Source organism: Silene latifolia, chromosome 11, assembly GCF_048544455.1.
Source record: "Silene latifolia isolate original U9 population chromosome 11, ASM4854445v1, whole genome shotgun sequence".
In the NCBI taxonomy this organism is placed as follows: Eukaryota; Viridiplantae; Streptophyta; class Magnoliopsida; order Caryophyllales; family Caryophyllaceae; genus Silene; species Silene latifolia.
In genome coordinates this window covers 204,253,728-204,275,415 of record NC_133536.1, presented here as the reverse complement: position 1 = coordinate 204,275,415, position 21,688 = coordinate 204,253,728, and the positions used below count along the sequence as shown (strand labels likewise).

Genomic DNA, 21,688 nt, shown 5'->3' with positions numbered 1-21,688 from the left:
TTCTGAGATCTTTGCCCCCCCCCCCTGCACAACCCTACTTCCATTTCACCATGATTTTGCACAACAATTTGCTTTCATTCTCATAATTCTGATCTTCTTTCTACATTTTCCTTTTATTCTCTATAATTTACAACTAAAATGTCGTAAAAATTTACAACTTTATTATTCTCATAGTTCAAAAAAAATGGAGGATCTTGAACAAACCTTTACAGAAATGTTAGTTGATGGTGCCCTAATCGTTCCAACAACAATGGAATGTGCAGATAATAATCATGGTGGGATAATTGATCAACCTTCAACAGAAAACACGACGACTAGAGGTAGAGGTATGCCTTTTTTACGCCATTTTTCTGTTCAGAAGGTAGGGCAAATTATTGTTATTATTAATGTTACTATAATACATTTTAAAATCAAGGAAATAACATGTTATTGAATTATATTGATGTGTTTGTGACATTTGTACTGCATTATATTGATGTGCAAATCCTCAGTGGGCATAAAGTTTTTTTTTTGTTAAGTTTTACCATCATGAACTGTAATATTAGCTTATAGTTTTGATGCGTACCATATATGTTTGATTTTACTGTAATATAATGGATGTTTACATTTATCGGTCTTTTGTCTGTACTGTTGGTCCAAATGTCAGCCTATCAGTTTATTAATTTGAATATTATTTGTAGGTTTTCGGTGCAGCATATGTGTATGATATAACGGATGTTTAAATATAATACGGTTGTTTAAATATAATGGATGTTTACATTTTCGGTGTTAATGGCTTTACTGTTAGTCCTAATGTCACCCTGTCAACAATAATGCATATTGTTATTTATCTGTTTAATGTGTGCATTTTCCTACATAATGTCACCCTGTCAACTACATTGGACCAGCTTACTTGGAAACAAATTTTGTACGTCAAACAAATGTGTCTAATTTTCGTCCTTATGTAACCCTGTAACTAGAGTTTGGATAAATATGTAAATGCAGATGTTGCTATTTATGTTATAAATGTTTACACTTTATTGCCTAATGTGACCCTGTAAACCTATGCAGGTATAGACTATTCAAAATCCCTATTGGGAATGAAAGCAGAGAAATGGGAATTAATTTATGAGATGTTCAGGAAACACTCACAGGCCATTGGTTTCAGCATTAAGAAAGCAACTTCTCGTAGAGCGAACGGAAGTGGTACACCCGTATTCGAGAGATACTTTGTATGTTCATGTGCCGGAGTACATGCAAATGGTAATAGGCGAGACGATAACGGCAATCCTTTGAGGAATTCTGCAGTCACACGTTGCCAATGCAAAGCCGGTTTAAGGACACAAGTGAATGAGGACGGGCAGTGGGAGGTAATGCAACATGCCACAAAACACAACCATGAGCTGACTCCCCCTCAATGGCAACAACACCACCGCTCGGAGAGGAGAATTACTGATGCTGAGGAAGAGGCTATAAGGGCCTTGACTGAAGCCTTTGTAGCCCCCTCGGTTCAATACAAAGTGGCAGCTGCTGTAGCGGGGGGCGATGTATTCGTCGGACACACCAAGAGGGATCACATCAACTTTGTTCATAGGCTGAAGATTAAAGCGATCGAGGGCGGTGATGCAGCCACGCTAATTAATCTTCTCACTAAAAGACAAGCTGAGGATCCCGGGTTTTTCTTCCGAGTCGAATTCAACAAAGAAGGGAGACTCCACCACCTTTTCTGGTGTGACTCGATGATGAGGGAGGACTACCGATTGTATCATGATGTTGTCATCTTTGACACAACGTATCGCACTAACAGGTACAATCTGATTTGTGGTGCATTTGTCGGTATAAATAACCACTGGTTCAATGTCATGTTTGGGTGTGTTTTCCTATCCGACGAGCAAGAAGAATCATTCTAATGGTTGTTCAATGTGTTTAACGAAGCTATGGGTGAGGATGCTCGTCCTGTCTCCATTTTCACTGACCAAGACAAAGCTATGACAAATGCAGTTGAAGCGGTATATTCTATGTCCTTCTGTTAAGTTTCGCATGTTGAGTCATGCCACCATTATGTGACCACTTCACTTTGCATATCATTAATCCGAAATATGATAACAAATTAGGCATATGGAAATGCTGAGGTCACAACTGCAGAAATCACTATATTAAGATCTTATGTTATTAGATCAATAACATATGTCACCATATTTTACTAAGTCAAATGGAAACTCAAATGACAACAATTTTCCAAACTCTGTCAACATATTTTAGTAATCAACCTTTTAAGGTAAATTAAAGATGTCACCATATGAAGCACTTAGGTAATTACATGGGAAAAAAAATATAGCTATAAACTTAAGACCTCTATACGCTAACATTGTCTTCTGTCCTTAGTAGGCACAGACTATGTCTAGTTAATTATTCAATATGTGACCACTTAACCTACGTTTACAATTGTCAAACAATTGACAACATATTTTAATAATCAGCTCTTTGACTTAAGTTGAAGATGTCACCATATGAAGCACTTATGTAATCCCATTTAATGGCAACATTTTTCGTAGATATATAATCATATTATACTGTTGAACTTGTGTGTTAATTATTAAAATGTCACCATATGAATCTGTTAAGTACTGTCTTCAATTGAACATCGCAAACATAAATATATGACTTCTAAATGCTAAAATTTCTCTTCTGTCTCCATACAGATATACCCAGAAAGCAGGCATAGGCTATGCCAATGGCACATCCAACAGAACGCCATCTCACACTTTGGTCATTTAAAGCATGATAGGACATTCCAGAATTTGTTCAACAAATGTCTTAATGGTTGATTTAACGAAAAGGAATTGAAGCGACATGGCAAAGAATGACGACAGAGTATGGTGTTGAGAACCACCCATGGTTCAATAGATTGTACAGTTTACGAATTAAATGGTGCACTGCATTGAATAATCAGTATTTCTCAGCGGGTATCCTTTCTTCCCAAAGGAGCGAGAGTACAAATCATGCTATGGGGTTCCAAGCTTCAAAAACAACACCAGTCACTGAATTCTTTGGAATATATGAGACGACCGTGAGGAGGTGGAGAGTAGAGGAGGAGCGGAAAGAATTCAACTCTATAAGAGCTGCCCCTACATCCGTGTTCCCCCTTGTAGACCTTCTACAACATGCATCTCAGATATACACTATGGAGCTGTTCCGTGTGTTTGAGAAGGAGTTTGGACTTGCAATGGGCACCCGGGCAGCACTTATCACCCATGAAGATACCACCTTAATTTATAGTGTCGACACGGTTGGCAACGAGGGGTCTTCCCATCATGTCACTTATGATTGCGGGAACAACTTGTGTGTTTGCACTTGTAGGAAGTACCAAGTAATGGGCATAATATGTTATCACATCATACGGGTCCTGCACATGCATTCTGTGCAGGAGATCCCAGCTAGTTGCATCCACAGGAGGTGGACGAAATTTGCAAAAACGGATGTCTGGAAACGTTTACTACCTTCTGATATGCGCCGAAGTGCTGCAAATGAGGCCATTAATTGGTAGAGAAATGAAGCCCAACACGCGTCAGAGGCCTCTGTGCCGGTCAACCGGCTGTCGGCCTTCCTGTCGGCAGATAGTTCTTTTTTCCAAATGTATAGAATTGACTTGGGGTTGTTCCCTGCCGGTGGACCGGCTGCCGGCTTGCTGGCATAGGACACCTCTTGCTTGGTTCTTTTTCTTCAATTCTTCAAAAAGCTGGTGCGTGTGCCGGCTAACTGACTACTGATAAGTAGTATTTTAGTCGTATTTTATCCCGTATTTATACCTTATTCCGACTCGATTTTGTGTGCTTAAATGTCTAAAAAGCTCATTTAATTACTAATTTATAATAATTAGTCATCCTAGTTATAATTAATAATTAGTGGGATTATTGTATAATATTAGTATTAATATCATTCTAATTTAATGTTAAGGTGAGACGGGAAAGCAAGACGGAGTTTAAGACGATATAAATGATGGCAAGAACAAAGTCAATCTTTGACTTTATCAAAGTCAACCCGTCTTCATCACAAACTAAGTTCCCCTGCTTTCGCGTCATCATCTCATCATCATAACCAACTCAGCATCAACATCAATCTACCTCCATGGAAGTACCATTGCAGAGCTTCTCTCGTGAAAACCCGACATTCATCTTGTCCACAGCATCTCCACGCACCCATTCACGTCTCATTTCACCATTAACTCACCTACACCTTTCCTCCATAATCAAACACCACTTTCGTTTTACCTGCAAACCACCATTTTCACACTCCTTTCACCACCATCATCCTCCTTCATCATCGTCACCACCAGCATCAACAATTCACCACGACATCAACACAGCAGCAGCCACCATCATCAACCACCTCCATCGCCATTGTCGACAACCACCATGCTCCAGCAATCCACGCCATCATCACCATTAATCGTCATTTAATCCGTCATCATCAATGCAAGACAAACGAACTACCACGCATTCCCATGGTCTGAAATCGCCACCACCACCATCATATATCGCCATCTTTGACTCGAGACCGAAACCGAGTCAATATAAAGCAATTGTATCCTCTGCCGGTCAACCGGCAGTCGACTACCCCCACCGGCACAAACATCATCAATTTCTCATCCTTTTGCTCAATGTCTCGCTACCGGCATAGGCACCGGTAGCCTTCTCACCGGCACACAACAATTCTTTCAACGTCTCGCATCAACAAATCGCGCTCTCTACCGGTAGACCTTCTACCGGTCAACCGGTACACAACATCCAACATCAATTCTTCCTCTTGCTTCAATGGTCTCGCTACCGGTGACATGGCCGGCGGCCGGCGGGCCGGCAGACCCCCCCTGCTCCGTCTTTTTCCTTTTCTTTTCCTTTTTGTTTCCTTTTTTGTTTTGCTTATTGGGTTGTAAGTGTCGATTGATTTTCTTTGGGGAGGATTAGAGTGTTTATTATTATTATTATTATTATTATTATTATTATTATTATTATTATTATTATTATTATTATTATTATTATTATTATTATTAGAATATATATATTAGACACCATCTAACCTTAGACACTACACATTCCACTACCATTACCTTAGAAATTAGATTAGAAATTAGTCTCTTTTACTCTCTCATTTTGTAATAAGAACCCTAGATCTAATTATTTCCCTTTTCCAAGTTTCAAAACCTTGTTAATTACTTTGTTAATCTTTCCCTAATTAGAACAAGTTCTTCAATAATTATACCATTATTAGTGTAGAAATTGGGTTGTAAGAAGATTGAAGGCATCTCCTTTCTTATTTTCAATCCAAGTTCCTTTCTTTGCTATTGAGTTGTTATGATTTCTCTTCTTAATTTCATTTGTTTACATTTTGTTTTTCTCTTAAGTTTTGTTTAGTTGTTTAAGTTAGAATTGCACCCTTTGTTGTTTGATTGTTGTTTATATCTCTCTTGTTCATCTTTTCTTTGTTCATCATTGTTGTTTGCATTCAAAGATTGAGTCTTTGATTTTTCCTTGTGTAAAAGATTGAAACTTTGAGTTTCTCGAGTTAAAGTTTGTGTCTTTTAGTTTAATCCTCATCAATTCTTAGATTAAATTATCCTTCTTCCTAATTTGTGTTGGATTATTGCATGATTAGTAGTAGAATGTATTCTTCCACCATGATTATGCTCAAAGAATCCATCTTTGTTGTTTCTCTTGCCTTTAGAAAAACGATTAGTGATTAGTCTTCTACTAGGACTCGGTTTGACCCGGCATGAGTAATTCCATTAATTGATTCTCATAAAGGTTAATTGTTTGGGGAAATTGGTGAGGGTAGTTTAGAGGAATGATTTGGTTTATGGATTGATTTTGGGTAGTGTCAATTTGTAACCCTTGTCCACCAACGAGAGTTGGTTAGGTTGTAAATTGGATACCCGGAAGTTGGTCTTATCACTAACCTAGGTTGAGACCGAAAGGGAGAACCAAGGGAGGGTACCTCTAGACTAGCGTTTGAAATCGACCTCCGAGAGGAGGAGTGGGATGACCCGGAATACGATGAGTGCTTAGTGACCTTAGCCTAATACTAGGCTACCTTGTAAAAATGCATGTTTTTGGGGTAGTTGGGTATTAAGTTAGGGATTCCGACCTTCGAACCCGAGAGGGGGGTTGGTGGGTAGAGCTAGTGTCCTATTATGAGCCCGAGAGGGAGTTAGTAGGCGAATTAGAGTCATCTCCCCCTTGCTTGTCTACCCTTATGATTACCCTAGGGAATCGTGATGTGGAATTACGAATTGTTGTGGGAGAACCGAGTTCTAGGCCTTTTTAATCATTTGAATTACACCTTAATCTTATCTTGCTTATTTTCATCTCTCTTGTTAAATTGCATTTTATTTTGTTTAGTTTAGTTGTTAGAATAATACCCTTCTCATTTATTATCGACTTAGCTAAAAAAGAGACTAAAAATGATTGGTAATCTTCCTAGCTCCTCGTGGGATCGACCCTCAATTTTGTGCGACGAGAATCGTGCACTTGCGAGGTTTAATTTGATACCATCAATTACCGGGTTGCCAACCGGCAGCAAGTTCCTTTTCATTTTGCTTCATTCCTCTTCTCCAAATTGTCTAAGGTATTGGAGGGGTTCCCTGTCGGTGGGCCGGCTGCCGCCCTGCCGGCAGAGAACACTTCTTCAGCAATTCCTCCTTCTTTTCTCCGTGCTTACTCATCGAATCGTCTTATTTGCTCCGATTCCTCTATAACCGCCTCAAATCCTGTAGGAGAGGCACAAAATCATAGACGAGGAGATCGGACACAAAATGCAAGATAAGACATATAAAACCGACTCAATTGGAGTCAAAATACATGAAAATAGAAGGGAAATTTGGTGTAAATAAATTGTAGATCAAACCTCTCCACACTTGAACCTTACTCGTCTCCGAGTAATTAAGTGAGCAAAAAACGAGACCCTTAATTAACCAAATGCTAATATAGACTAATAATATCTGATGGTATGCAATTAACCGGCCTCCTCCGTCCCTTAAACTCACAATGAAACGTAATGAGGTATACGTCCCTTTGTAAGGCAATTGGGGACTTACGGAAAATTTAGACACATCCACATCAAGGCACGTAACTAAGCATATGATGCATCAAGCAAAAATTCAACCGCTTTCCTCATCTAAGCGGGGATTTTGTTTTGAAAAGTTAAAGGCCTCGATCGGGAGATAGTCTCAGAGTCTTAACGGGGTGTCAATTCCCTAGTGATGGCTCAAGCAACCTCAAAATGAGAACCAAATGCCTAGAAAACAAATTCAAAGGCGGGAAAGGGGAAAGCAAAGCCTAACCTTCAGGATTGACATGACACACACAAGATTCTACCGAGTTGACCCATGACTAAGAGGGCCTAGATTACCGACTTCCTCACGCTTTTCACTAATCGCTCATTTTTGAAGGGCGGGTGATTTATGTGCCAAAAAGTAATCAAAATCACTCAACTACCCGACTCGTGAGACATGCCCGCAATCTAACGTAGAATCTCCTATTACATGATCATACATGAGATGCAAAAAAAGGGAATGTGCATAAAGAGAAACAAGGGTTGTTACGAGGCTATGTGAGGGGTCGAAACGGGATTGGTGCAAGCACCATTTTTGGGAAAATGTGGAGGTACATATCAAGAAGTTGCCAAAAATTCCATTTCTTCCACTTTATTACAACAAAAGAGTAACGTCTACATCCTAACAAAAATTCGGTTTCCCAAATTATGCAAAAATTGTGCAAACCCGACTCTCTTTGGAAAAACATGAAAATCATCACTTTATTGCAACAATTAAGTAACGTCTACACCCTAACATGAACTCGGCTTGCCAAATTCAAGCAAACATTGTGTAAACTCAACTCACATTGGAAAAACATCATATGCCCCTTTTATTTTGCAACACCTTTTTCCTTGATGACGAATGAGGAGCGTTGCATGGCTTTTCACATCAAACTTGATACAAGTAATAAAAAAATATCTTTTTTTTCTTTCACATTTTTTTCTTTTCTTTTCTTTTCAAAACTTCTTTATTCAAAACAAACCAAATGAAACCATTGTTCCAACTCAAATGAGCCTAGCTAGAACTCATCAACTAGGACTCAAGTACACTTCTTCATACAACCGACAACATGTAAGCAACTTTCTTGATCAAGGAAGGTTGTTTATGGTATGTGATTGGTTTTGTAGGTGTCAAATGAAAGGTTAAAGCTCAAAAGGGTTAAGCAAAATCGGTCCTAGTCTAAAGAATCGAAAATTAGGCTTATTTGGCAATGTGAGGCTTAAAAAAAGATATGCAACCATTTGTTTCAAGTTATGCACACAAATGAACATCTCATGGTCAAAAAGGAAAGGACGCCACGTTTATGCGTTGTGATGTGACATGCCACACAAGGAGCCTACTACTCACAACCTAAGGGAGACCGGGTATGCATGTACCGGTCCCAAACTAGTTGTAGTAGTGTACCCTTCACTTCAAAGTTATTTGCTTGAATAGGTGGCTTCACAATACTCGGGTTGACTATTGTTTTTGAAGCTAAATTGTCTCTCATAGGAACCGCACCCATGACTTCTTCTTCGGGAGTCCCAAAAGGATTCTCAAAGAATTCTTGATTACTAGGTTCTTCTAATTCGCTTTCCACTACTAACGGTTCTTCAACATTTCAACTTGATGCTTCTATCAAACCCCTTCTTCGTAATGCGTTAAGTCTCCTAGCGGTGGCTTCAACTTCGAGATCAATTGGGAATGTTGGTTGACCTCGTCTTTGCCGCCTATTCATGCAAAAGACCTACACGCCCAAGAATATGATTAGTAACAAAGAAAGACTTAGTCTAAACTAGAACTAAACGAGTAATATCTAACCTTTGCTCCCCGTCAATGGCGCCAAAAACTTGATGGTTCAAATTTAACCTCGCAAGTGCACGGTTGTCATTGCACAATATGAGGGTCGAATCCACAAGGAGCGTGGGAGATTACTAATCGTTTTTAAACTTGTGTTTAGCTAAGTCGGCAATAAAGGAGAAGAGTTATCTTAAACTAATCAACTAAACTAACAATTAAACTACTGAAGAAAATAAAGCAAGTAAATGAAAATGATGTAATCAAGATTAAGGAAGGCCTAGGACCTGACTTCTCCACCGACAATTATCTTTGTCACCATCAACATTTTGATAGATCCACAAGGTTTCAACGACTTCATTAGCATTGAACAAGGAATCATCCTTGTATTCCCCCACAATAACTACAACATTGTTTGAATAATCACTAAGAATGTCGAGACAACAAGAAGTGTGACAAAAATGACAAGAAGATTGTTGTAATCAAAGAGCGAGATTCTTAGAATCCTAGTTTTGAATTTTCATTATTTCAGCGTAACATTTATCTACTAGGAAACATATTTAAAGCAATAAATTTTTTTTGTTATATTAGGAACATAAAAAATGAGTAAAATGAACACTTAACCTTCTTGCCTTCATTGTAGACAACATGATGAGTGGTTGAGGGAGAAATGATGGAATGTTAAATAAAGAAGTAGCTTAGAGAATTACAGTGGAGTTATGAAATTGGTATACCAAGGGAGTACAAGATTTTCCATTTTTGGTATTGCCAATTAATTCTCATGCAAAAGAATTCAGACGATAAAAAAGCATGCACAGTACGCATTGGTCAAATTTTCGATTGTACTATGGTCTTCTGTATGACTGTATGACTATGAAGTGGTGATTTGGATAACAACTGTCCATATTGTACATCTGTTGTCCTTTTTCATATGGAAAATGAAAATGCGTTATTGGGTGACACTCAATTTGAGCGTTAACCTCTCACATGGAGTGAGTGGAGACCTTCAATTAAGAATGCATGTGAGAGGGTGACACGCGGATTGAGTGTCAACCGGTGGCGCTCTATCACGGTCTGTTTCATATCGGATGTTTCAGTGAGTTTTTGTCCTTTTTATTTTAAGAACTAATTTTATTACCCGTGAAATTCACGGGAATAACTATGTTGTCACGATGGTGATATTATAGCATGGATTTGCGACACTGGGTCCTAAAGACAAAAGGAACTCGTAAGAAAAAAAATATTAATCAGTACGTATATTGTTATAATTTATCATCAAATATATTTATTGTTACGTATATGGTCACAATCTACTTAACTTTTGCCACAGTTTATTATTATTTTGTCACGAATATTGCTACGTTTGTTAGTATTTTGCAAAGATTATTGTTATTATTGTTTTATATTTTTTTCCCGTTTTTTATTAGTATGCTCCCTCCGTCTCGGTCATTTTATATCTTTTATTGTTATTTCAATAAAAACAATTGATCGATATAATTAATTCAACATAAAAGAAATTTTTCAAAATAAAAATTTACCAGTAGAGCATATCATTATTTCAAAGGTAGTACAATCTTTAAACCATAGTTAAATTCCGACTTTGAACCATATACTACGTAATTGAAATTATTATGGTTGAAGAAATTAATTATTTTTACGGTAAACTTAGAAAAATCCAATGTTATAAGAAGAAGTCCATGCTAAATTAAGGATAACCAATTTATCGACCATAATTTAGGTTATGGCTATAACACATCACATGGATCTGACGACTCAACTCAGACTCGTCCGATCTAACCCGGGTTGGAGTTGAGTTTTCTTTTTCACCCAACTACGTCAACTGTCCCTAAAATTTAGGTGTGCATATATCTTACATCTATAACTATTAAAACCCATAATTTTAGTAGACAAACATAAGTATCTTATTGTTCATGGAGTAACTAAGCTTGCACTTTCCTCAAGCCTTACAAGCATTCAAGCAATCATGCATGCATACAACTAGTAGTTCTATAATATTATTGCACATGCTAGCATGAAAAATGAGATCTAAAAACCATGTAAAACTTGCTCAAAAAATTAAAGATAGAAAAAACATGCAAAAATGAGAAGATGAAGAGTTAACCTCCGTGACGACGACATAACTGAAATGAAGAAATGAAATGTAGAGCCGTAGAGGGAGGGAGCAAACGAGATTGTGAAGAGAATTAAAGGACAAGTAGAAGGTAAATGAGGGTTTGTACTATGTAGATGGGGGGAGGTAAATGAGACTATGAGAGGCAGATGGGATGTACTTAATACGGAGTAGCTCACTCAAAGCTAGCATCCTTTAATTTTCATCTCCTCCTTTATAAATACTTTAGAAAACCTGTTTTTTAAAAAAAAAAAAAAAAAAAAAAACTGAATGAACTTATCCGTTTTAAGTTTAAGTGGGTCAAATATCACTCATTTGAATAGTTGCAACAATTAGACTTGTCAAACGGTCAACTAGGCTGGGTCGAGTTATTTCGGAATTGTAAGAATTCGGGTTAGATAGGGTTGTTTCCGGGTTTGTCATTATCATCAATTTAGTTCGAGATAATTATCAACGTGCAACAAATAAGGTCCAAGTCGAGTCATTTGGGTAAGTTGAATGCGGGTTAACAGTCAAGCCCGGGTTAACACTTGTAAATATGATAACATTTGCTAGTGGGTCATTTAAAAGTAAAAGATGAAAAGATAATTTTATTACATTTGTTTTATCTTTGTGTCAAAAATAAAGTTTCTTGAGTCAAATGTTTGGTTATTAGTTTATAGAAATTATATTTGAACACAAATTCTCATTATAGACGGATACTATCTGTTTGTAGTTATAAACGAATAGTATTTCTTTTACAAATGAAAGTGAGTAGTGCAAATAATGGGAAATGAATACCCCACTTGTCCACCGACTTTAATTTTGTGAAATGGCTAATATCCGTCTATATTTATAGACGGATAATGATCGTCTATAATTAGTGATCGTTTATAATTAGACGAACTGTTGTATATCCCAAAATAGGGTGTAAGCTGGTGAAGTAGCATGGGAATCCTCAAAATTGTTTGCACAAATAAGGAAATAAAACGATGTTAAAAAAGGAGTAAAATCCAATTAACTCAACTATAAACTATAAGTTGCTAAATTTTTACAATCAATTTAATTGTTAAATTCTCTATAAAAACAATCAAGAATGGACTATTTAATTAATTACTATCAACTATACACATTATTAAAATTTGTTTTACAATCAATTTAATTGTTAAATTCTCTACGAAAACACGGTCTAAAAAATCGCACTTTCGCGCTGGATCTGCATTAGTTTACATTAATGAAACAACAATATAAGTATTAATCGTAGATGCTTAATGCTTATGTTGATGATGTTATGTGATTACTCCTTTTTAATGTTTTATACTTCTATCCGTCTATGGATGAATACAGTTAAGCTGACTTCTTACAACAGAAAGACCAAAATACTCACGTCCTCTTATCACCTGACTTCTGGCGGTATACTACGGAGTATAGAGCAAGCCCAATATTGTCTTGTTATAAAGCACACATATCTCGTATAGTGGTGTAACCGAGCCGATTTGAGCTCGAGTTAGCTGAGTGAGTGCAATCAAGGTGCTACATGCTCTCGACCCCGGTCGAGATAGTACAATACATTGGTGTAAAAGATTGAGTGGGATCTGTGAGGTTGCTTTGAGAGGAAGTTGTCTAGCCCGAGCTCTAGTGGGCTCAGAATCGGCTTGGAAACTTGAGTTTGAGATTGAAATTGGCTCGGAATTTCCCGAGCTTAAAAAATCAATGCTCTGAATTAGTTTGGATTAGGCTCGAGCCCAACTCAAACTTTGTTCAATCATTATTTTCTTTATACTTTCTTTAAGTTTTAATCAAATTAAAAAAAAAATAAAGAAAAATACAAATATGTTATGAAATATTATTATATGGATGTCCATATCTTAGAATACTCTAGAATATATTGTCTTATGGAAACCTTCTCCCATTGTATTGTATATATATACCCTTCATAATGAAATAAGAATACAGTTTTGTCTCCCTTACTTTCTCTCTACCTTCTCTCCATAATTCTCTCTACTCTATATTTCACAACACGTTATTAGCACGAATCTCAACCAATGAGCGAAAAGTAATTACATCCTTAATTTGTATATAATTCATGCATTATTAAAATCTGATAATCATGAGGTTCATATCAGATCTTATTATTCTATTTCGGTAATTAAGGTATGTATGTTTTCGCAATCATCCTACGGTTAATAAAACGGTGAACACGTCTTAATTATGTTATATAATCCGTTCAATCTTTTTGTATTACTCATTATTATTATTATAAAACAACCATGATAAGTAATATAATAAACAAATTTATACATAGTGCATCAAGCACGTTCCTTTTCTTCGTCTAGTTGTCTAACACACTATGTTTTATGGAATACGTTAATTGATTTTGCGACATCTTGATTGATTTTTGTTATAGTATCATACCTATTAGTTTGCGAGCGGTTAATCCGATTGTTTGTTAATTATTTTCTTAATCATATTAATATTTGGGATATTTAATTTGCTGATGGTTAATCTTTTATTATTTTCACATGATTGTCTTCCTATAAACAAATTGTGATGCCCATTCATTATTACATAATTGCTTATTGCTCTAGAATTATTGTCATTGTGATTAATTCTATTAAAAATGATTTTTTTATTGTTAACATATTATGACCTGGACGGAGGGAGTAATGATTTATTTATTGTTCGACATCATCACCTAATATTATGGGATGACCCCCTGTTATATATACACGTAACAATTGAATGTCCAAGTAATTTATGTGTTTACTACATGTCTACATGCATAACCCTCTGAAAAGTAATTAATATGATTATACCATGATTGATAAGGAACATCTTCGCAAATTGTGATGTGATTATACTATTATAGCAATTGCAGCGTGTAGGAGTGCATAACTTGGTTTCTTTAATTTACTAATAGTCATGAGGTGTTGTACCAAATTTGTTTCTTACTCGTATTTATGATGAAATATGGAGTATTCCATTGTCACTAATTTTGTTCCCAACTAGGGCATCAAGATGTTTGCTGCTTTCGTTGAATATTTCATGCCAACGATTATTATATTGTTGTTTGTTGAGTTCGTCGGATATGTAACATTGTTTACTTATGTATAGAGATTGTATTGGGATAATAATTATCTATTGTGAATTTTCCATTATGTTTCTGAGATATAACAGGAAAGGAATTTGAGAAAGATTTTGAATTAATTTCTTGTTCATCCGAAGAATTATGCATGTGGTATGCAAGTTTTTTTTTAAAAAAAAGGATATATCATATTATTTTGGATTTGATTTATTATAAAGATGAGAGATATGTCCAAATTGTAACTTTGACCTAAAGTTCAAAGTTTTTGAAGGTGTATAATAATTTTAACACCGTCTCATCAGTACAATATTTTCATATTGTATAAGTGTAAGTGGTCAGAAGTCCACGTGTAAATGCTAGTGGCCAGAAGTCCACGTCTATGAGAATATGAACCGCTGTTTAGTTTAAAGCGGTCTTTATGAAAGGCAAATTTATTATTTGCGACTTGATTCTTGTTCACCTGAAGTTGAACGGTATAATGAAATATGAAATTTGATCCATTCTTTGAAGATGAATGTGACATCTCATAAAGACTCTGTTTGTAATACAGATCAAGAATATGGCGTTATGATAAGCCTAACATTGCGGCCTTAATTGAGCCTAATAATATGGCATTTGATGAGCCAAGTAAAAAAGCCTTAATTGAGCTTAATGATGTGGCCTTATTAAGCCAAATTTGTTCATTGAAAGAAATGAAAATATCTCATGAAAGTGAATATTTCATGAAAGGTCATATGAAAATACTCAAAGAGTCAAAGAGTAATATATATATTCCCTATTGGAATATTGACGAGTCTTGCCTACATATATGAGACACCTATTGTGTCATATGTCACATCATTTATCCGGTTGGATAAAGTATTAATAACCATAAGATAAGCATGGTGAATATAGTCAACAAAAATATGGCATGTGATAAGTGAAATTATTGAGATACATCCAATTTTGATTAACGTTTGCCGTGTATTTTTGGCAAACTAAGAAAGTTGACATGAAATGATTCAGATGTGACAAATTAAAGCCATCCGGGTTCTTACTATACCCGTTTTGATAAACCTTGAGTTTATCTTCAAGAAAAGATAAGTGCTGAAATTCTCTCGTGTACAAATTTTATTAAAGGCAAGACACTACACTGAGATTGAGTATGTATGATGTTGGAGATCTAAACACTACTCGATATTGAATAAAGAACTTAAATGTTCGTGTATGGATTGACATTATATTGAGTGTAATCACATGATGATGTTTCTGAGTAGTTCCCGTGATTAAAAATCACATTCAGATTTTTATATAAAATCGTTGATCTCATAAATTGGGCATTGTAAATCAGCACATTAAAAATCCAACTGCATTACACTTTTCTTCCAGAAATATCTGTTATATAGTACAAATATGCCCATATAAGAGCTCATCGATGATATGAGAAATTGAGATCTAAGGTGGTTATGATAAATATTTAGACTATACATTGGTTATAGTTTTTACCACCTTAGGGGGGAAAAGTGAGTTAAAGCTGGTAAAAACAAAATTGATCCCATACTGAACCAAAAGTTCAGAAGGTTATACGTTAAATTCATTGAGTAGAGGTTTTTGAATTTGATATAACCATATGTTTTACCAGAATAATACAAGTATATACACTTGAAGTGTATTATAATAAAAGTCGATATGAATTGACGGTTCCAATGAATGTGAAATAGCAAGTTTAAGTAGTTGGTATGACATATAATTGCTATATTTGAAGTGTCCCTGAAATGACACGATATCCGAAAGATAATAGATGGCTTAAATGAATATAATGGTACCACATACATATTCAGATTCAGATATCATTAAACAATACTGATATCATCAAGAAGTGATGAAATTATATCGATATATTTATGGAACCTACATACATTTGCGCGCGATATTTTATGGACTTTATAATGGGGATCGTAAATTTAATTAAGTCTATTTTCATTGTCGACATATAATCTATGATTATAAATGAGCTCATGGACTAGATGTCCAGTTATTGACTTGAAGTCAATTTAAATTATAAATATTGGAAAAGAAAACTGTACAGTTTGCATTATCGAGTCATCATCATGTGCATATAGATAATAAGTTTATCACTGCATTTAGTTTTACTATATACATTATTATTATTGGATTATTTTAGGATATGTTATTTATAACTTAGTTTTATATCATATGCATGCACATGTTTCATAATATAATTTTGAATGGATAATGTTGAAAAGGAGAAATATATTATGATCTCTACTCCTTTGAGGATAACTCCCTGTAGGAGCCTCTTATAAATGATCATCAATTGTTAATGGTTGATCAATTTGAGTTATTGAAAACTCTTGATGAAATATTTAAACCTCTACAATACGATTGAAAGATATCGTGATTAGTTCCGAAAGTGGAATATCAAAACTCCTACAGAGTTTATTTGAAAAGTTATTGTCTCAACCTGAAGTCTGAGCATATGAGAATAATTATTGAAATGAGCTTCTTGCTAAACATGTGAAATTAGCTTATGGTCCAGAAGTACCATAACAATTGGAAAACAATGTAGTCAAGTCTACAATGAAAAATGTCAATCCATACATATACGCTTTAGCAAAGAAAATCGCTCAAAGGAGTTGGATGATTTATTCAATAATTATCAGATTGATTTTCCTTAATACGAGGAATTAAGGAATGATGACTACACTCTTTTTCCCTTTGACTAGGTTTTTGTCCCAATGGGTTTTTCCTAGCAAGGTTTTTTTAACGAGGTAGCACTATGAGCGCATTATTACGCTATAGTCACGTCATTGTAATTGTTGAGATGACAATTGTTTTAGACATATAATGTTATGTCGTTTATTGATGAGATCCTATATCATTATTGCGGAATTATTATTTCAAATGATGATCCAAGAGTTGTTATGAAATGATTATATCCAGACTGTGAGTTGTCAAAGAAATATAATATCGAAGCTGTCATGGATTTCTATTGAGTGAAGATTCAAGTTTATCAACCACAATGGGTACTACTTCAACGATCATCAAGAAGGAATGTCAAAGCATAGATCATTTTAAGATACATCAAGTTATGTAATCATCAGGGGGAGTAAACACGTGTTGTACTCTTTTTCCTTATCCATGGTTTTGTCCCACTGGGTTTTCCATGGAAAGGTTTTAACGAGGCAGCTATTATTATGCGTGTTTGAAAATCATTGTACTTTTTTCCTTTCTAGTTTTTTTCCCATGAGGTTTTTCTAGTAAGGTATTAATGAGACATCTTCTTCAGTAATGGACATCCAAGGGGGAGTGTTATGAAATATTATTATATGGATGTCCATATCATAGAATACTATAGAATATATTGTCTTATGGAAACCTTCTCCCATTGTATTGTATATATATATATACCCTTCATAATGAAATAAGAATACAGTTTTGTCTCCCTTACTTTCTCTCTACCTTCTCTCCATAATTCTCTCTACTCTATATTTCACAACAAAATATAAATACTTAGCTCTACTAAGCTCGGAATTTATTCAAAACTTAAGTCACCAGAGTAAAAAGTAGTCCAAACCTCGTAACACCAAGTGAAATTAATCTAAAAAAAAAAAAAAAAAACTTAGAGCCGAAAATTTTCCAAAATTATAAAGTCAAACCCAAAAATCTCAGTTAATAAATAACCCTTTTCCAATCAAGCAATTCACGCATTAACTCCTCTCTTCTAAAGAAATTAGGGCTTGTACCAAATTCCTCTTTTTTAATTTCTTATTATGTTCAATTGCTGCATGTGAATCGTGTCTTTTACGAAGTATATGGTTTATTACAATTATTTGAATTACTAATCATCATCTAGATTTTAGGTTAGTGATTTCGTCATTCTGATTGTGTTTTTTCTTGTTTATTTGTGATGTTGTGAATTTGAGACCTCGATTGTTGATTAAATTGGTTGCCTTATTGTTGTATGAAGGATAAAAAAAATGGCAACTAAAGACAGTGATAGTGATACCCACGGCTGGCCGTTCGGCAACGAGAAACGCCGGTATATTTTGTTTAACTGAATTTCTGTTGTGTGTTTTCTCGGTATATCGGAAAATATCTGAAAATTCAAAAATATTAAAGTTTTGGATCATTACCGTGACTAACACCACACGTTAGTAAAACCCTATTTTAATTTTGTTTCTATTCGCAAATGTTTTTTCTTTTAATTCATTGTCGAAAAGTAACAGGGTTTTGGATGTTTTCAACACTAACTATGGTACTAAATTATTTGTGGAGAATGGAGTTTTGATTGAGGAGAAAATACAATCTCATAGTCATGGTGATAGTGCTGCTCCGGTCGGGTATGTCCTAGAGCTTTAATAAACCTGTTCCATTATTTTTTTTTCGGGGTCAGAACGTAACAATTTCTGCCGTGACATTTCAGGTTTTTACCTGGGCTATGCTATGATAAACCCAAATATCCAGCTAAAAGGTATGTAAAAGATCAGTCGCAAACCATTAAGTCTGCTGAACGAGCTTTAGAGTACTACAATACCAGACATGTAAGTTTACCTATAACTAATTTTTATATTTGCACCCGATTATATTTGTGTAGTAATCCGCATATCTTATATTGATTGACAGGGTACAAATTATATGCTCGTTGATCCCATTAACAGTAATGCTTTTATCCGCTCCAGTAAAATTTGGATTCACTCCAGTTTTACTGCGAAAGCTGATACATCAACTGAAACATCTCAAGCCGGTCCTGGGAAAGCTGAACTGTTCTTCGCGGAAGTGATGATTGCCGGACATGAAGGTGGCCGTGCAAAGTACGTGACAACTGCATGTCGCGTCTTAGATAGTAAAGCAATTGATCACTGTGAAATATGTCCAACGGGTTCGTTTTCCCATCCTAAAAGTAAATTTCGTCAAGGCTGTTACAAGGATATTTCGCGTACCTTGCGTCCTCGTAGCAATGGGAAAGTCTTGAAGAAGCGTGCACAAAACTGTTGGGGAAATTAAATTTGGCTCGAATAGTTGAAATGATAATGCTGCTGTTCTTTTGGATATAGATATACATGGTGTAATGTATTTGAGTGATTGTTTGACAAAGGTTCTTTAAAAATTAGTCGCTTTTAAACTAACGATTTATAGTTTTACACAAGTCTGGAATAGATTATAGAGAAACCAAATTGTTCGAAGGTTGGCATTAAAAATAATTGAATTATTTATGACACAAGTAATTCATTATTTATTTTAAATGGTTATCATTGGATTTGAACGGCTACACATCCTACCTAGCTCGTTTAAAAATTGCTTGAAAACGAGTCGCGTTAAAACTAATGATTTATAGTTTTACAGGAGTCTAGAATTAGCTAGTCTTGCTATAGATGGATATATCCGTCTATAGCTAAAGACGAGTCAAATAGTTTCAAAATGGTGATATTTTTGCCTCCATCATCCCACTTGTTGCTTGTCCTATTATGTAGTATTATATTTGGCCAATCATGCCTTATAATTCAGCGTTGCTTGTAGGATTATACTTTGGTAAATACTTTACCAAATACGAGAATGACATACAAGTAACATTGGATAATAAAAGTTCTGCATTTGTTGGATTTAGTATTAATGGGCCTTTATATTATTGTTGATATGGGCTTCTACATATTGTTTATATATAAACCATCCTAAAGGAATGAGAAAGGCAAGAAATGAAAATTTAATTTGTTTATTATCAACTTTTTTATAGGATCGTCCTATAACATATGAATGACCCAATAGAAGAAAAGCCAAAGTAAAAATTAAGTTTTTGATTTTATTATGATAAGTTTATATTTTATAATGATCAAAATTAACATATTTAAATATATAGGTTATTAATTTAAAATATTACGTTATTAAAATAAAAGTATTATTTCGTATTTTTATTAAGTAGTTTTGTTGGGCCTTAGGCTATTTGGTTAGTCTTACCTAAATATAGGTCTTATAGAACAGTTTGTGTTTGTTTATTCACTTAGTATCCCAGCCCAAGGTTTAGTCCTGAGTTTTTAGGCGAAGACGAGTCCAAAAAGCGACAATGTTCCCGTTCGACGAAAAAACTGGACCACTATTTAGGAGGTCCGAAAAATGAAGATGTTCCCGCCCGACGAAACAGGATCGAAAAAGAATGACGTTCTTGTTGATCGATCGAAAAGGAAATGTTAGATGTGAAGGGGCGTGTGAAGAATCACATGTAGGTCTCCCACATCGGAAAAATAGAGAAAAGTGATATAGCTTATAACCCAAGGAGCTACTCCAACCATTGCCAATTGGTTTTGGGATGAAACCTCCCTGAACTTGTAAAGTGGACACTCTTTTCCTCGAAGGGTACGGCCTAGTCCCATGTGAGATCTAACAAAGTAAAGTATAGTTCTACAAAGTAAAGTATAATTCGGATGGAAGTATTTGAGCGTCTTAAGGTGTGTCTTGTAGTGTTTGGGAACCATCAGGTGGCTGGCATCAACTACACTTTGCATGTAACGTAGGCTTAGCGGCGGTTTTAGAACCATCAATGATTGGTGAGCCAGCGGATCCATTTGCAACCCCTTTGGAAGGTGATCTATCTGAGGAGGTGTACATAAAGCCACCATAAGCCATGATATGGATGAAGCAGGTTCCACGTTGTTGGTTTGATAAATTAGCCGTCTCGTTAAAAAAATATGGAATTTAACAGTCATATTCTGATTACTTATTATTTACATTGAAGAAGGGTGCTACATGTGTTAATGTACATGTACTTGTTTACATTGACGATTTAGTTATTTCGGGTAATGATTTCGCTGCCATTGTTGAGTTCAACACCTATTTGTCTACTTGTTTTCACATGAAAGATCTTAGGGTAAATATTTTTTGCGCATTGAAGTTATTCGTAGTAAAGAGGGGATCTTTCTTTGTCAACGAAAATACATATTTTATATAAACTCTGAAGCTGGTCTTCTTGGTTGCAAGCATGTCTCGAATGGAACAAAATCATCAACTTAGCCGATCAAAGAGCGAGCCGTTTCCTGATATTGAACGGTATCGCGAACTTGTCGGACGCTTGATTTACTTGTAATTGGCTTTTACCCGACCGGATCTAGTCTACCCAGTTTATGTTTTGTCCCAATTTTTACATAAACCATGTATTGATCATTGGGAGGCCGTATTAAAGGTTGTTAGATACTTGAAAGGGTGTCTTGGTCAATGACTCCTTTTTTGAAGTGATTGTGCTTTGACGGTGGCTAGTTGGTGTAACTCAGATTGGCGGGTTGTTCAGTCACACAGTGCTCTGTTTCTGGGTGGATTTTCTTTTTGGGTTCCTCTCATATCTCGTAGAAGATAAAGAAACAGGCGACCGTTTCTCGTTCCTTTGCTGAGGCGGAATATCGTTCTTTAGCCACATTGATTTGTGAATTTAAATGACTCAAGGGACTATTAGAATGTTTTGGTGTCTTTCATACAGAGCCGATGAGAGTATCTTGTGACAGTCAGTCCGCTTTTTATCTTGCTAAGAATCCGGTATTTCATGAAAGAACAAAACATATAGAGGTGGATTGCCATTTTTTACGTGATTCAATTAGAGAAAACATTATTTCTCTGAGTCATGTACCCTCAAAAGTACGAGGAAACGACATTTTAATTTTCT

General features: G+C 35.4%; 3 protein-coding genes across 3 annotated transcripts; all 3 read left to right on the top strand.

Annotated features, from left to right (window-relative positions):
- Positions 1-184: 184 nt before the first annotated feature.
- Positions 185-1,889, top strand: LOC141614727 (protein FAR1-RELATED SEQUENCE 5-like). Its single transcript, XM_074433473.1, has 2 exons — positions 185-326; positions 1,051-1,889. Exons 1-2 carry the CDS (start codon positions 185-187, stop codon positions 1,887-1,889), a joined length of 981 nt encoding a protein of 326 aa, XP_074289574.1.
- Positions 1,890-2,842: 953 nt separating this feature from the next.
- On the top strand, positions 2,843-3,526 carry LOC141614726 (protein FAR1-RELATED SEQUENCE 7-like). Its single transcript, XM_074433472.1, has one exon. The coding sequence runs from the start codon at positions 2,843-2,845 to the stop codon at positions 3,524-3,526; it is 684 nt and encodes a 227-aa protein (XP_074289573.1).
- Positions 3,527-17,717: 14,191 nt separating this feature from the next.
- Positions 17,718-19,121, top strand: LOC141612399 (uncharacterized). The gene is made up of 5 exons (XM_074431163.1): positions 17,718-17,903; positions 18,011-18,082; positions 18,270-18,383; positions 18,467-18,584; positions 18,667-19,121. Exons 2-5 carry the CDS (start codon positions 18,021-18,023, stop codon positions 19,045-19,047), a joined length of 675 nt encoding a protein of 224 aa, XP_074287264.1. The 5' UTR covers positions 17,718-17,903; positions 18,011-18,020; the 3' UTR covers positions 19,048-19,121.
- Positions 19,122-21,688: the final 2,567 nt, after the last annotated feature.